The sequence below is a fragment of the Rhinopithecus roxellana genome, chromosome 4 (assembly GCF_007565055.1).
Source record: "Rhinopithecus roxellana isolate Shanxi Qingling chromosome 4, ASM756505v1, whole genome shotgun sequence".
Lineage (NCBI taxonomy): Eukaryota > Metazoa > Chordata > Mammalia > Primates > Cercopithecidae > Rhinopithecus > Rhinopithecus roxellana.
Genome location: NC_044552.1, coordinates 158687523 through 158704650, shown reverse-complemented (window position 1 = coordinate 158704650; position 17128 = coordinate 158687523). Strand labels below are relative to the sequence as shown.

General features: G+C 36.3%; 1 protein-coding gene across 4 annotated transcripts in view; it reads left to right on the top strand.

The window, feature by feature from the left end:
• Positions 1-17128, top strand: part of REV3L (REV3 like, DNA directed polymerase zeta catalytic subunit) — a 186681-nt gene that overhangs the window by 85011 nt on the left and 84542 nt on the right. For all 4 annotated transcript variants that reach the window (XM_010371650.2, XM_030929595.1, XM_030929596.1 and 1 more), the window contains 7 exons: positions 4043-4139; positions 6813-6907; positions 7777-7881; positions 8903-8987; positions 9075-9223; positions 15483-15602; positions 16706-16943. In XM_010371650.2, coding sequence (XP_010369952.2) covers positions 4043-4139; positions 6813-6907; positions 7777-7881; positions 8903-8987; positions 9075-9223; positions 15483-15602; positions 16706-16943 — 889 coding nt within the window. The remainder of the gene's footprint in view (positions 1-4042; positions 4140-6812; positions 6908-7776; positions 7882-8902; positions 8988-9074; positions 9224-15482; positions 15603-16705; positions 16944-17128) is intronic.

Below are 17128 nucleotides of genomic sequence, written 5' to 3'. Positions count from 1 at the left end.
AACACTAAACATAGAGTACGACCCAGTGATGGCACTCCTAGGTATGTTTACCTAAGTGATTTAGGTCCACCCAAACCTGTATGCAAATGTTTATAGCAACTTTATTCATAATTGCCAAAAATATAAAGCAACCGAGATGTCCACTCAACAGGGAAATGGATAAACTTTGATAACATTTAGTGATAAAAGGGAACAAACAATTGATTCACATAACATGGATGAATCTTTAAAGCATTTTACTAAGTGAAAGAAGCCAGACCTAAAAGGATCCAAACTGTGTGACTTCATTCACATGACATTCTGGAAAAGACAAAACTATAGAAGTAGAAAATGGACTATTGGTTGTTAGGGTTTAGGAGAGAGGGAAGTATTGACTGCAAAGGGGATGTACAGGGGAACTTTTTAAGAGTGAAGGAATTTCTCTGTACAGTTCTGGGTTGGTGGATACATGACTATTCATTCTTCAAACTCTATAACCAAGTGATATACCTTAACCGAGTGATGAAGTTTTAATGTCACCAGTTATTACGTCATGTGGGTGTCATGTGCCCCCTCATTTGATGTGATAACAAAAGTACTTCGCCTCTGTGATATTCTTGCCAAAAACTCATAATCCCATTATACTCATGAGAAAAACATCAGACAAACCCAAATTGTGAGTTGTCCTACAGGTTATCTCATCAGTACTCATGACTGCGAAGGTCATGAAAAGCAAGGAAAGACAGATAAATAGACCAGAGGAGCCTGGGAAGACATGGCAACTGAATGCAGTGTGGTGTCCTAGATTGGATCCTGGAACAGAGAGAGTACATTAGCTGGGTGTGGTGGCATGCACCTGTAGTCCCACCTGCTTGGGAGGCTTAGGTAGGAGGATGGCTTGAGCCCGGGAGGTGGAGGTTACAGTAAGCCGAGATCATGCCACTGTACTCGAGCCTGGGTGGCAGAGTGAGACCCTGTCTCAAAAAAAAACTTATTTCAGGAGTGCCAGGATTGTTCATTATATGCAAATCAATAAATGTGATATATCACATCAACAGAATGAAAGACAAAAACCATATGATCATCTCAGCTAACACAGAAAAGTTATTTGATAAAATTCAATGTCCCTTCATGATAAAAACTCTTGACAAATTAATCACAGAAGGACCATACCTCAAAAGACAAGGATGCCCATTTTTACCACTCCTGCTCAACATAGTACAGAAAGTTCTAGCCATAACAATCAGGCAAGGTAAAGAAAGAAAAGGCACCAAATTGGGAAAAAAGAGGTCAAGTTGTCCCTTTTTTGCAGATGACATGATATGTATGTGGAAAAACCTGAAGACTCCAGCAAAAAAAACTGTTAGAACTGATAAACAAATTTAGTAAAGTTGCAGATTTTTTTTAAAACACACAGAAAATCAATAGCATTTCTGTGCACCAATAACAACTAGCTGAAAAAGAAAACAAGAACACAGTCCCATTTATTATGGCTACCAAAAAGAATACTAATAAATTTAACCAAAGAAGTAAAGGTGCTATAGGAGGAAAACTAGAAATTACTGATGAAATTAACGAAAGTAGACAGTGGAAATAGACAAATGGAGACATCCCATGTTCATGGATCAGAAAAATTAATTAATATTGTTAAAATGGCCATATTTTCCAATACAATCTAAAGATTCATTGCAATTCATAACAAAATACCTATGACATTCTTCATGGAAATAGAAAAAAAATTCTAAACTTCATGTGGAACCACAAAAGAGCCTAAATAACCAAAGCAATCCTGAGCAAAGAGAACAACTGGAGACATCACACTACCTGAAGTCAAAATAATACTAGAAAACTTTGGTAACCAAATCAGTATGGTGTTGGTATAAAAACAGACACACAGGCTGAGCAAAATAATACTACAAAGCTTTAGTAACCAAATCAACATGGTGTTGGTATAAAAACAGACACATAGGCTGAGCAAAATAATACTACAAAGCTTTAGTAACCAAATCAGCATGGTGTTGGTATAAAAACAGACACACAGGCTGAGCATGATGGCCTGCTCTTCTAATCTCAACATTTTGGGAGGCTGAGATGGGCGGATCACTTGAGCCCAGAAATTTGAGTCCAGCCTGGGCAAGATAGTGAAACCCCATCTCTACAAATTAGCAAATCATGGTGGTGCATGCCTGTTGTCCTAGTAGCTTGGGAGGCTGAGATGGGAGGATCATTTGAACCTGGAAGCTCAAGACTGCAGTGAGCCATAATCATACCACTGCATTCCAGCCTGGATGACAGTGAGACCCTGTCTCAAAAAAAAAAAAAAAAAAAAGAAAATTGTAGGACAGATACTCTGGGACATTGGTCTGGGAAAAAATTTTATGGCTAAGACCTCAAAAGCACAGGCAACCAAAGCAAATAGACAAAAGGGACTGAGTAAACTAAAAAGCTTCTGCACAGCAAAGGAAACAACAGAGTAAAGAGACAGCCTACAGAATGAGAGAAAATATTTGCAAACTGTTCATGAAATGAGACTAATATCCAAAATACATAAGGAACTCAACAAGAAAAAAATAGTTTCATATCTGAATAGACATTTCTCAAAAGAAGCCATACAAATGGCCAGCAGATATATTTTTTAAATGCTCAACATCACTAATCATCAGGGAGATGCAAATCAAAACCACAAGCAATCATCTTACCCCAGTTAGAATGGCTGTTATGGAAAAGAGTAACAAATGCTGGTGAGGATGCAAGGAAAAGGAAACTCTTATACACTGTTGGTGGGAATGTAAATTAGTACAGCCATTATGCAAAACAGTACGGAGGTTCCTCAAAAACCTAAAACTAGAACTACCATATGATACAGCAGTCCCACTGCTGGGTATTTATCCAAAGGAAAGGAAATCAATATATCAAAGATAGATACCTACACCCCCATGTTTATTGCAGCACTATTTATAATAGCCAAGATATGGAATCATGACTTAAGTATACATCAGTGGATGAATGGATAAAGAAAATGTGATATATATACACAATGGAATTCTGTTCTGCCTTATTTTTTATGAAAATGAAATTCTGTCATTTGCAGCCACATGGATAGAATTGAGATCATTATGTTAAATAAGCCAGGCCCAGAAAGACAAATATCACATGTTCTTACTGATGTGGGAACTAAAAAAAAGTTCACCTTTAGCCAGGAGTCATGATGCACCCCTCTAGTCCCAGCTGCATGGGAGGCTGAGGTAGGAGGATTGTTTGAGTCCAGGAGATTGATTCCAGTCTGGGCAACATAGCAAGATGCCATCTCAAAAAAATAAATAAAAAGTAGAATGGTAGTTACTAGAGGCTGGGAAGGGTGTATGAGAAGGGTTCCAGGAAGATTTGAAGACAGACTGGTTAATGGATATAGACATACAATTAGACGAAATAAGTTCTAGTGTTTGATAGCACACAGGAGTGACTGTAGTTAACAACAATATATATTTCAAAATAACTAGAAGAGAAGATTTGAAATGTTCTCGACACAAATGAGTAATGTTCGGGCTGATGGACATCTTAAGTACCTTGATTTTGTCATTACATGTTGATACATGTATCAAAATACTACATGTGCCCCATAAATATGTACAAATATTATGTATCAATAAAAAGGGATCTGTAATTTATGAGTAATAAAATTTTTTAAAGATCATTTACTGGCCAGGCCCTGTGGCTCATGCCTGTAATCCCAGCACTTTGGGAGGCCGAGGTGGGTGGATCACGAGGTCAGGAGATCGAGACCATCCTGGCTGACATGGTGAAACTCTGTCTCTACTAAAAATACAAAATAAATTAGCCGGACATGGTGGCGGGTGCCTATAGTCCCAGCTACTCAGGAGACTGAGGCAGGAGAATGGCGTGAACCTGGGAGGTGGAGCTTGCAGTGAGCCAAGATTGTACCACTGCAGTCCAGCCTGGGCGACAGAGCGAGACTCCGTCTCAAAAAAAGACATTTACCTTCTAAAAAGTAATTATATGAAAATTAAAAGTAGAATTATTCCTTTTACTTTTCTATTTCTAGGTAATACATTGTATGCAACTGGATCCTGCAAGAATCATTTATCGAAAAATTCTCTTGCTGGTACTTTATTTCGGTGGGAACAAGATGAAATACCAAGGTTAGTTAATGTTGTAAAGGAGATGAAAATTTTACATAGATCCTAGTTGTGATCAGAAATCAGTGGTTACCATGATTAAATTTTAACCTTTTATTGTGTTGGATCTTTTTAATCTATACACTTATCAAAAAAAAAAAAACCTTGACATTAGTGTGTTACAAGGAATAAACGATTTAAAAAACAGACCATGAAAATGTACCTAGTTATTACCTCCTTAACAAAAGGAATGCGAGGTAGATATTGTTATACTTTTCTGCAGCATTCATCTTCATTGTCCATTCTAATTTGATATCCTATAACTTGTAAAAAAAATTTACATTTGTGATAAAATAGTAGTTTAAAACAAACATCTAAATATTTTTAATAAAAACCCCTAAAATTTATAAATATTAAATATGTAATAAATTATTTTGACATGCTGTTTTTGAATAATATAATATGTAATTTATTTGTTTCATTATTGATTAGACTTTTTGGAGACAGTATATTCCAAATGCGTGGATTTTTCTGTTTCAAAGCAGCTATGTATTTGCTTATGCAAATTTTTTACTCATACATTTTTCTATCTACTGGTGCTAATGTTTAATTAGCTCCTGTTCTGAATGTCTGAAGCAGTTTTGAAATAAGGGCAAGTTATAAATTTCTACTGTGAGATTATATTTTTTGATGTTATTGTTTCCCTCCTTTCTCTCAAATGTGCTACTTCTGCAATATTCATCCTTGACATTTATGACATAGTTATTTCAAATTACAGAACTTTCTTATATAAGAAAACTGTTGATCATAAACATTTTTAAATCTGTTCAATTTCTGTTAAGTTGTATAAATGAAGAGGACAATTCACATTTTGTTGTTGTCGAGACAAGGTCTTGCTCTGTTGCCCAGACCAGAGTTCAGTGGCACAATCTCAGCTCACTGCAACCACTGCCTTCTGGTCTCAAGTGATCCTCCCACCTTAGCCTCCCAAGTATCTAGGACTACAGGTGTGCAACACCATGCCTGGCTAATTTTTACAAATTTTTTGTAGAGATGAGGTCTTACTGTATTGCTCAGCCTTCCAAGTATCTGGGTCTACAGGTGTGCAACAGCATGCCTGACTAATTAAAAAAAATTTTTTGTAGAGATGAGGTCTCACTGTGTTTCTCAGGCTGGCCTCCCAAGCCAAAGTTGGGATCACATTCATGAGCCACCAAGCCCAGCTGACAATCTACATTAAGAAATATTTTTTTCTGAAAGAAAAAGGGATATATTATGATAGGTTGACTAATATATTCCTTGTCTATCAATGGTGAAAAGATATGTGTGTATGAGTGTCTAAATATATACCTGTGAGTACATATATACGTATATTATTTAAGTTGTAAAAATTCTGTGGTTTAACAAACTAACATAAAATATTCCATCAAAATTTCCTTTAAAATAGACAATGGAAAATGAAGTTTTGCTAACATGTTTTTCTTTAAACGTTAAAAAGTGTTTCAAGGCCAGGGCACAATAGCTTACACCTGTAATCCCAGCACTTTGGGAGGCCGAGGTGGGCAGATCACTTGAGGTCAGGAGTTCAAGAACAGCCTGGCCAACATGGTGAAACCCCTTCTCTACTAAAAATACAAAACTTAACTGTGCTTGATGGCACATGCTTGTAATCCCAGTTACTTGGGAGGCTGACGCAGGAGAATCACTTGACCCGGGAGGTGGAGGTTGAGGTGAGCTGAGATCGCACCACTGCACTCCAGCCTGGGCAACAGAGCGAGACTCCATCTCAAAAAAAAAAAAAAAAAAAAACACCAAAGTGTTTCAAATAAAAAGTTAATGAAATGTGTCATCACCCACTTTGTAGTAAAATTATGGATCTCCCCTTTTCCACTTGATGTTCGTTTTTGTACAAGTCCTAAATTTTGGAATGAGTAAACTAGGAGCCACACTAGATGTTATCTCTTCATTCTGTTAAGTAGGGTCAATTATGTGGTATCTTCCTTATCTTCTCTTTTGGGGCACTGATGAAAAGCAAATGCTTTTGAGTCAAAGATCCTGAATGGGAAACAATCCTTTGTAGTTCTTATAAAAATTAATGACCTTGTGGTATTATTCCTTTTCCTAGCTATGATCCCATTGTTGATCATTCATGTAGTTTATCAATTCTGTAGTTATAAAGAATTTTAAAGTATTCCCCATCTCAGCAGTAGTTGAGGGCAGGAAAAATGGTGAATATCATTTGCCCATTTCTCAGTGTGCTCAGCTTCCCTGATCTCTTATTGCACGTTCTCCCTTGTTTTTTTGAATACTGAAGAAGATGTTTCTAGGCAACCGGTTTCATATGTGCATGGTTTTTAATGCATTCCTCTGTGGCTTTTATATGATCCCATCCCATTCTGCCCCGGGTATGACCGTATGCTAAAACGTTTTATATTCCTTTTATATAAAATATAATGAACCAAAATATATAGAATATACTTCACTAGGATCTTAATGGGGTTGTCAGTATATGTTTTGTATTTTTCTCATCCTATTTTTCATTATATATGCACAAAGTATCAATTTTGTCATGAATAATTCTGTATTAATCAGGTTTTCTGGGTACTAGCTAAACATAAGATAATTGTATAAGTAAGAAAAATCTTAGAAAATTTGATCTCACGTAATTATTATGTTTTTTATATCCTTTAATTGCAGTTCTTTAATATTGGAAGGTGTTGAACCACAGAGTACATGTGAATTGGAAGTGGATGCTGTAGCTGCTGATATCTTAAATCGTCTGGACATTGAAGGTTCATACACAATTATTCTTAATATATGTTTTTTTTTTTTTAAATGAATGACCAGCCGAATGTGGTGGCTCACACCTGTAATCCCAGCACTTTGGGAGGCCAAGGTGGGTGGATCATGAGGTCATATCGAGACCATCCTGGCCAACATGGTGAAACCCGGTCTCTACTAAAATACAGAACAAATTAGCTGAGCATGGTGGCGCACGCCTGTAATCCCAGCTACTCGGGAGACTGGCAGGGGAATTGCTTGAGCCTGGGCGGCAGAGGTTGCAGTGAGCCAAGATTGCACCACTCCACTCCAGCCTGGTGACAGAGCAAGACTCTGTCTCAAAAAAAAAAAAAAAAAATTAATGACCAAAGTAGAATAGAAAAAGTAGGAAAGAAAACTTTACAAAGGAACTAAGATATTATAGAAGGAGGATACAAAATGTTATGAAGATTGCTTCTATACTTCTGCTGAGATAGTAATTAATTTTTTGTTTATATTTTTGTCCAAATGACTATATTTGAATAGATACACTAAAATAAGTGTGACACTAAATAAAATTAGCTAATATAAAGCAATTTAATGTACTCTGCCTTTTAATTTCTTAATTTTCATATTACATATCAGCACGGGTACTCTTAGGTCTATTGACTATCATCAGATGTTTAAACTGTATTCACTTGCTGGATTTTGGGGAACCACTAGGAAGAAAGCTAAAAAAGGAGTAACATAATAAGGGTAGGTTGGGATAATTTGTCCACTTTATTACACAAAATATGTGATTGGTTTTTTTAAAGGCAGTATTTATTAAAGAAAAGTTTAGATTTTTTTAGGCATTTTTTTACTTTGACCCTGTAATATTGAAGTATTATTGTGATTACAGCTCAAATTGGTGGGAACCCTGGTCTACAGGCTATATGGGAAGATGAAAAGCAACGGCGAAGAAACAGAAATGAAACTTCTCAAATTAGCCAACCTGAGTCACAAGGTATAAACCTAATAGTGCTTTGATTATTCTTGTAAACCAAATATTTTAATGGGAAAGTTTGTCATTGAGTTGTTCCTTTGACATTAGATTTTACTTTTCAAATGACCTTTTGTTTTGTATGTATTTTTCTTGTCATTGCTGTACAGCCAGTGTTTATCTTTACAGCTGTCTCCAAATTGTCACTTATTATCTCTCTCTCTGTAAGTTGACATTTTTACTATTCTTTGTTTTTAGTGTACCTTGTCCTCTTGCCTCACTTTTTTGTTTTCATTCTCTAGTATGTTCTAGCCCTCTGTATTTCCGAATGAGCTATAGAAAACTCACAGAAGATCATGAATTTCAACTTAGGAACACTGTTTACTACATTAAGCTTTGAAAATGTAGCCATTGAAATGCTGCCCACAGTTTATTTTCTGAGTATGTCATATAAGCTCTCACTTCGTTCATTATGTACAGCTCTAAAGAAATACTTATTACTAAATGGTGCCACATTCAAAAAGAATTTGAGGGGGTTCAGATAATACCATGGATACAACAGAATTTTAAAAATAAAGGTAAAAGAATGAAAGACATCATTCAAAAGACAGATATATTATTTCAAAACACAGCAGTAAGCCTATAGCGAAGTTCAATTAAAATTTTTATATCTTAGGCACTAAAATGTTTTGATAAACTTTGAATGCCTTTTATACTTTTAAAAATAGAAATATATTTTATAAGGGGAATATTTTTAGTTTTAGGATACAATGTATTTATAGGTAGAGAACAGTTTTTCTGTTTCAGATTTAGATTACAATTATAGAACTTAATCTTGAACTGAGTTTAAATGCCTAATTTTGTAACTTTAGTAACAACCATTTCTCTTTTGTGTGATTCTATAGTAAGACTACAGTTAGGTTGTATTATATATATTTAGAGAAAGATAAGAAATTGCTACTATTTTTAAAGCTACTTTAGGAGAAAGGAAAATATTTCTTTCATTTGTTACCTACATTTTTTAATGCACTTTTAAAATTCAAAGATCACAGGTTTGTGCCAGCAACAGAAAGTGAAAAAAAATTTCAGAAGAGACTTCAGGAAATTCTCAAACAGAATGATTTCTCTGTGTAAGTGGTTATTTATTATAGATCTCAGAACTAATTTTATTCCTTTGTTATCTAGTCTGTTATAAAGGATATGTTTTAATTAAGCAGAACATTATCAGGATCTGTGGACTACAGTGATGGATCCCAGGAGTTCTCTGCTGAGTTAACATTGCACTCTGAGGTTCTGTCTCCTGAAATGCTTCAGTGTACACCAGCCAATATGGTAGAGGTTCACAAAGACAAAGAGTCAAGCAAAGGTAAGATTTGCTTTTCATGTATAAAGAAACTACTAGAACATATATCTAGCACTGAGATGTTAATATTTGATTGAGTTTGCTAGGGATTTTTTTCCCTATGAAATAAATATTGTGGATATAGCAAAAATGTCTCCCATTCTGTCACCCTTTCTGCATCTCTAAAGGTAAGCAGTATACTGAAGTTAGTGCAAACTGTTACCATATATAATTTTTATATTTTCTTATAATGTTTGCCCACCATATATACCATTGTTTTAAGTTTTTAATTTTACATAAATGATGTTCTACTAGGCGTAGATGAAGGAACTTGCTTTTTTCAGTCAGCATTATATTTTTAAGCAACTTGAGGTTTAATTTACATAGCATAAAATTCAGTCATTTTAAGTGTATAATTCAGTGATTTATAGTAAATTTACAAAGTTGTGCAAACATCTCCACAATCCAATTTTAGAATGTTTCCATCAGTCCACAGGATCCCTTGCGTCCAGTTTGCAGTTATGCCTGTTTCTACCTCAAACCCCAAGTAACCACTAATAATACATGGGCCTTGTGTAGATACTGTGTATTATGTAAGTGAAACCATACAATATACAGTATTTTGTATCTGGCTTCTTTTACTTAGCATAATACTTTCAAGGTTTATACATGTTGTAGTATCTGTCAGTATGTATGGAGATACCACATTTTGTTAATCCATTTATCAATTGATCAACATTTGAGTTGTTTTCACTTTTGACTGGTAAGAATAGTGCTGCTGGCCGGGTGCAGTGGCTCATGCCTGTAATCTCAGCAATTTGAGAGGCTGAGGCGGGCGGATCACCTGAGGTCAGAAGTTGGCAACCAGCCTGGCCAACATGGTGAAACTCTGTCTCTACTAAAAATACAAAAATTAGCCGGCCGTGGTGGCGCACACCTATAATCCCAGCTACTCAGGAGGCCAAGGCAAGAGAATGGCTTGAACCTGGGAGGTGGAGGTTGCAGTGAGCCAAGATCATGCCACTGCACTCCAGCCTGGGCGACAGAGCAAAATTCCATCTCAAAGACAAAAAACAAACAAAAAACAAAAAAAAAGTGCTGCTATAAGCAGTAAAGCATAAATTTTAGGATAAATATCATAAAAAGAGTTGTAAAATGATATAAATAGTAACAAACGAAACAGTTTAAACTTCACTAAAAAGATTACCTCTGCCAAGCAAAAGAATTGCTAGGGCATGTGGTGTATTTGTGTTTAATTTTAAAATAAACTCCCAAGCTGTTTTTAAAGTGACAGCAATGTTTTACTTTCCCACCAGTAATATAGGAGAGTTTCTCAGGCTCTCCATCCTCACTAACACTTGTTATTATCTGTCTTTTTTAATATAGTCATCCTAGTGTATGAAGTAGAATCTTACTGTGGTTTTAATTTTCATTACCCTCATTACTACTAATGTTGAGTATCTTTTATGTCAACATTATAACTTTGAAATTTATCCTTGTTCATTCATTTTAGCTGCTGATGACTGTTCCATTTTAAGACTAAACAACAGTGTTACCTATTTCTCAACAAGTATTAGATGGTCTTTACTTTTGCACTTAGTGCTATATCTGTCTCCTTATGGCTATGTGCAGGAGTTTCTCTACCGAACACATGCAGAAGAGTGAGTTGCTGAATATTAGGGTGTATGCATTGTACTCTACCTAGATAGCATCTGTTCTAACAGTTTTTTTATAATGCAATTAGCTTATACATGGTTAGTAAACAAGACAATAGTAAAAGTTTTACTCAGAAGTCACATTGTATCATACGCAATTTTACTAGGCAAGCGAAGCCTCAACATTTGATAGCATCAAATAAGTATAAAATAATAGATGTAAAAGATTTGCCGCTCTGATTCTTTGAAATAGTGTCTCTGCATTTTAATCTGCATTTCCTAATTGCTAACGAATTTGAGCATCTTTAAAGGCCATTTGGGTTTCTCTGTGAATTATGTTATTTGCTCATTTTCTATTGAGTCATTTCTTTTTATTTGTAGGAGTTCTTCATATTTTCTAGATATTAAGTCTTTGTCAGTTATACTTATTGTAGAGATATTTTCTCTCCATCTAGGCTTGTCTTGTAAAAATCTTCAAAAAAAATGTTAACTTCTTTTCCCCCCATTTTTAAAAATAAAAGGTTATCCTTGGAGTTTTACATGTCTTCAGTTTTAATGTCAAGTTTACCAATATTCCTTTATGGTTCAGTTTTGGTATGTAATTTATGAGACCTTCCCCACCCTGATGTAATGAAAATTTTCTCTTAAGTATTCATTTTAAGGCTTATGTGTACTTACAATTTGGTTTTTCATATTTAGGTCTTTAATGCATTTGAAATTTTACTTTTTACTTTTAATTTTTGTTAATTTTTTGGGGTACGTAGTAGGCGTATATATTTATGAAGTACATGAGAGATCTTTATACAGGCATACAATGTAATCCCATCAGGATAAATGGGGTATCCATAACCTCAAGCATTTATTTCTTTGTGTTACAAACATTCCAGTTACACTTTTAGTGATTTTTTAATGTACAATAGATTATTGTTGACTGTAGTGACCTTGTTGTGCTATCAAATACTAGATCTTATTCCTTCGACTTTTTTGTACTCATTAACCACCCCCACTTCCCCGCCCCACCCTACAACCCTTCCTAGCTTCTGGTAACCATCATTCTACTCTCTATCTCCATGAGTTCCATTGTTTTAATTATTAATTAGCCCCCACGAGTGAGTGAGAACATGCAAAGTTTGTCTTTCTGTGCCTGGCATATTTCACGTAACATAATGTCCTCCACTTCCATCCATGTTGTTGCAGATGGCATGATCTCATTCTTTTTATGGCTGAGTAGTACTCCATTGTGTAAATGTACTACATTTTCTTTATCCGTTCATCTGTTGATGGACACTTAGATTGCTTCCAAATCTTGGCTGTTGTGAATAGGACTGTGATAAACATGGGAGTGCAGATATCTCTTCAACTCGACATACCAATTTCATTTCCTTTGGATAAATACCGAGTAGAGAGATTGCTGGATTATATGGTAGTTCTATCTTTAGTTTATTAAGGAACCTCCATACTGTTCTCCATAGTGGCTGTACTAATTTACATTTCTACCAGCAGTGTACGAGAGTCCCCTTTCCTCCACATCATTGCCAGCATTCATTATTACCTGTCTTTTGGATAAAAGCCATTTTTACTGGGGTGAGATGATTTCTCATTGTAATTTTGATTTGCATTTCTCTGATGATCAGTGATGTTGAGCACCTTTTCACCTGTTTGCCATTCATATGTCTTCTTTTGAGAAATATCTGTTCAGATCTTTTGCCCATTTTTTAATCGGATTATTAGATTTTTTACTATTGAGTTATATATATATTTTGGTTATTAATTCCTTGTCAGATGGATAGTTTGCCGATATTTTCTCCCACTCTGTGGGTTGTCTCTTCACTTTGTTGATTGTGCCTTTGCTGTGCAGAAGCTTTGTATAATAACTTGATATGATCCCATTTGTCTACTTTTGCTTTGATTGCCTGTGCTTTGGGGATATTTCCCAAAAAATCTTTGCTCAGGCGAATATTCTAGAGAGTTTCCCCAATGTTTTCTTTTAGTAGTTTCATAGTTTGAGTCTTAGATTTAAGTCTTTAATTCATTTTGATTTGATTTCTGTATATGGTGAGAGATCAGGGTCTAGTTTCATTCTTCTGCATGTGGATATCCAGCGTTTTCTCAGCACCATTTATTTGAAGAAATTGTTCTTTCCCCCAAGGTATGTTCTTGGCACCTTCATCAAAAAAGAGTTCACTGTAGTTATGGATTTATTTCAGGGTTCTCTGTTCCATTGGTCTGTGTGCCTGTTTTTATGCCAGTATCATGCTGTTTTGATTACTATTGCTCTGTAGTATAATTTGAAGTCAGGTAATATGACCTCCAGTTTTGTTCTTTTTACTCAGAGTGGCTTTGGTTATTCGGGGTCTTTTATGGTTCCATATAAATTTTAGGATTATTTTTTTCTATTTCTGTGAAGAATAACATTGGTATTTTGATAGGGATTGCATTGAATCTATAGATTGCTCTGGGTAGGTATGGACGTTTTATCAGTATTGATTATTCCAATCCATGAACTTGGAATATCTTTTTCATTTTTTGGTATCCTCTTCAATTTCTTGCATCAATATTTTATAGTTTTCATTGTAGAGATGTTTCACTTCTTTGGTTAAGTTTATTCCTAGGTATCTTATTTGTAGCTATTGTAAATGGGATTACATTCTTGATTTCTTGTTCAGATTGTTCACTGTTGGCATATAGAAATGCTACTGATTTTCATATGTTGATTTTCTATCGTGCAACTTCGCTGAATTTGTTTTTTAGTTGAGTCTGTAGGTTTTTCCGAATATAAGATCATATAAGGATAATTTGACTTCTTCCTTTCCAATTTGGATGCAGTTTATTTATTCCTTTCTTTTGTCTGATTACTCTAACTAGGACTTCCAGTACTGTGTTGAATAACAGTGGTGAAACTAGGCATCCTTGTCTTGTTCCAGATCTTAGAGAACGGGCTTTCAATTGTTCCCAGGGCTGTGAATGCACACCTGAAGTCAGCATGTCCCTCGATCTCACCCGAGGCCTGCAGCAAGTACTGCCTGAGTGTCACTTGTGTTTTCTCAAGGCCAAAGGGCTCTTTAGTGAGCAAGTGATGAACCCTGCCAGGTCTGAGTCCTTCCTTTCAAGGCAGCAGGTTCCCTTCTGGTCCAGGGCGTGGTTAGAGTTGTCATCCAGGAGTTAGGGCCTGGAATATGTGTGTCACGACTCTACCTCCTCTACTGTGGCTGAGCTGGTATCCAAGTTGCAAGATAAAGTCCTCTTCGCTCTTCCCTCTCGTGTCCTCTCGTGGTAGGAAAGAGTCTTCTCGAGCTGTGAGTTGTGCTGCCTGGGACTGTGCGGGGTGGGGAAGGGGGGTCACAAGTAATTCCTTGGCTGCCCCAGCTACTCTCTCACTAGGTGTGTGTACCCCAAGTCTACTGGCTCCGAGCTCAGCACGGCACTGGGACTTGCCCAAGAATTGCAGTCCTTGTGGATAAGACTGCCTTTCAACTTTATTTAGGATCCCAAAGTGCTTTAGCCCATAGTAAGTAGTAAGGCTGGCTGCACCTCAGGTTCTGGACTGCTGGTATTGGGCAGTTTGCCTCTGGCTGGGGCTGGTCAAATCTTCTCCTCATGGGTGCTGGCTAAATTCTGTTCCATGTTGCTTTCCACTGTGACAGGGTAGCACTGAGTTCCAATGCAAAGCCCCACATTCACCGTGTTCTGTCTCTCCCAAGCACACAGATTTCTCTCTCTGTGCCACAAGACCACTGCCTGAGGGGTGGGAGGTGCTATCTACCCTCTTCGCTGTCTCTTTTCTTGATATTTTGTTAAAACCAAGTACTGTGATTGCTCTCCTGATTTTTTATTCTAATGAAGATGTTTGCTTGTGTGGATAGTTCAGTTTGGTGTTCCCACAGGGGACGGCAATTGCTGGAGGGTTCTATATGGCCATATAGACTACTGTTTTTTGATATCATGAAAATATAATGAATGTGATATATAATGAAAGCTTTCTGAGAAATATATAATGTAAAATGAATTTTTTAATTGCTTAACCATTTCTTTGTATTTTTATAGCACTTAAAAACTATTTCTGCCCAGTTATGACAATGAAATGGGAAACCACAACTACAGTTCACAAACAGGCATGAAAAACCAGCACATACCCCATTAGGAATTACACTAAACTCTTTATTTTTTATGCATTCAGAAGAGAGTCCAGTACACATGTGTCAAATAATGAGCACTGTCAATTTTTTTTCTTAGAAGAGTTGAAAAACATTTATTCTAAATTTGTTGTTTTTGAAACATAAAGTATAAAGAATTTTAGTATTCAAATAAGATAGTTTATCTTTTCTTTTCACTTTATATATTTGAATATGCAGTGATTTTTATCAGAGTAATATAACTACACACATTAAGTAGGATTAAAGAGGTTATAAATATTTGGTGATTTATAGATTCAGTGTTTGATTTGATGAATCCATGTGACTGGTTTAATATTTCTGTGGCTTTTTATTATGTTTTTATTTGGCATGCGTCATTATTTTGAAATTTAAAATAGGTTTATATGGTAATGCTTCCAAATTTACACAAATTCTAAATGATAACTTTTGGATTTAGGCCGTTGCTTTAATTTTTTAATTCTTTGTCAAATTAAGGTCACACTAGACACAAAGTAGAAGAAGCTCTTATTAATGAAGAAGCAATTTTGAACCTCATGGAAAATAGTCAGACTTTTCAGCCTTTGACCCAAAGACTGAGTGAGTCACCTGTTTTCAGTAAGTAACAGTGCTACCGTAAATACTCAGTATTGTAATTCAGAGAAAATGTGTGTTGTGAAGAGGTATTTTTTGTATTGACTTGAAGAGGTAAATGTTGCATATTCAATAAGCACTCTACTGAATATGAAAATGAAACCTTGCATTAAATCAAGTAGCGTTGCCTTTTTTCTATACAGCTTAAAAAACTTTGTGAAAGAAAATAGTTTTTTTTAACTGTACTTTGATTCAGGGAAAACCGTATTAGTTTAGAAGGAGAATGCATTTATTTTGAATTAATATTTTGCAAAGTTCAGTACATTACTAAAACACCGTAAGTGGTTCTTTCTTGGTGAGTATCACAGATTTCACTGGAGGAAACATGGGTGGCTAGGGCTGCGGTCCCAGCCTCCTCATCTCGATGGCCAGGGCTGCGCTCAACCAGTCCTTCAGCAGCCTCCCCTTGAATGTAAGGTATCTCAGACTTCTTGCAGCCACTGCCAGCCTTCCCTGGCAAAGCCTTCCAACTAGGGGCTGACAGTGCTGAGCTGTCCCCATGGCCAAGACCCTGTGCAGTCCCAGGCAGCCCTGACTGGAGCACACAACAATGTTATTTTAATGATGTCCCTAAATTACTCTAATGCAGGTGGTCCAAGGATCAACTTTGATAGGAGAGCCAACACCTGGGCCTTTGTACCAGCTGTATTCTTTCAGCCTGTGCCAGTATCTATGATGTTATTTTATTCTAAGTGATCTGAATTGTTGGATTATTAAGAAAACAGGTCGGGCGCGGTGGCTCACGCCTGTAATCCCAGCACTTTGGGAGGCCGAGGCAGGTGGATCATGAGGTCAGGAGATCGAGACCATCCTGGCTAACACGATGAAACCCCATCTCTACTAAAAGTGCAAAAAATTAGCTGGCCTTGATGGCAGGTGCCTATAGTCTCAGCCACTTGGGAGGCTGAGGCAGGAGAATGGCATGAACCCGGGAGGCGGAGCTTGCAGTGAGCCGAGATCTGCCACTGCACTCCAACTCCAGCCTGGGCGACAGAGCAAGACTCCGTGTCAAAAAAAAAAAAGAAAACTTAAGTTATTTGTTGGTGATTATTGTACTTGTTTTATAGTGGACAGTAGTCCTGATGAGGCTCTGGTACATCTTCTTGCTGGTTTGGAAAGTGATGGATATCGGGGGGAAAGAAATAGGATGCCATCACCGTGTCGCTCCTTTGGAAATAATAAATATCCCCAAAATAGTGATGATGAAGAAAATGAACCACAGATTGAAAAAGAGGAAATGGAGCTTAGTTTGGTGATGTCCCAGAGATGGGACAGCAATATTGAAGAACATTGTGCCAAAAAGAGGTAATTTTTTAGTTATTTCAGCTGTTTTATTAACTTCTATCATTATCGTCCTTCAATCAGAAATTACTTGTTACTGTTGTTCAGTGTATAAAATACCCTATGAACTAAATTGGTGTTTTAAAATTCCCTTTTAATGATCTGTTTTTCATGTGGTATATACTCCATATTCCAAGCAAAATAAAGTT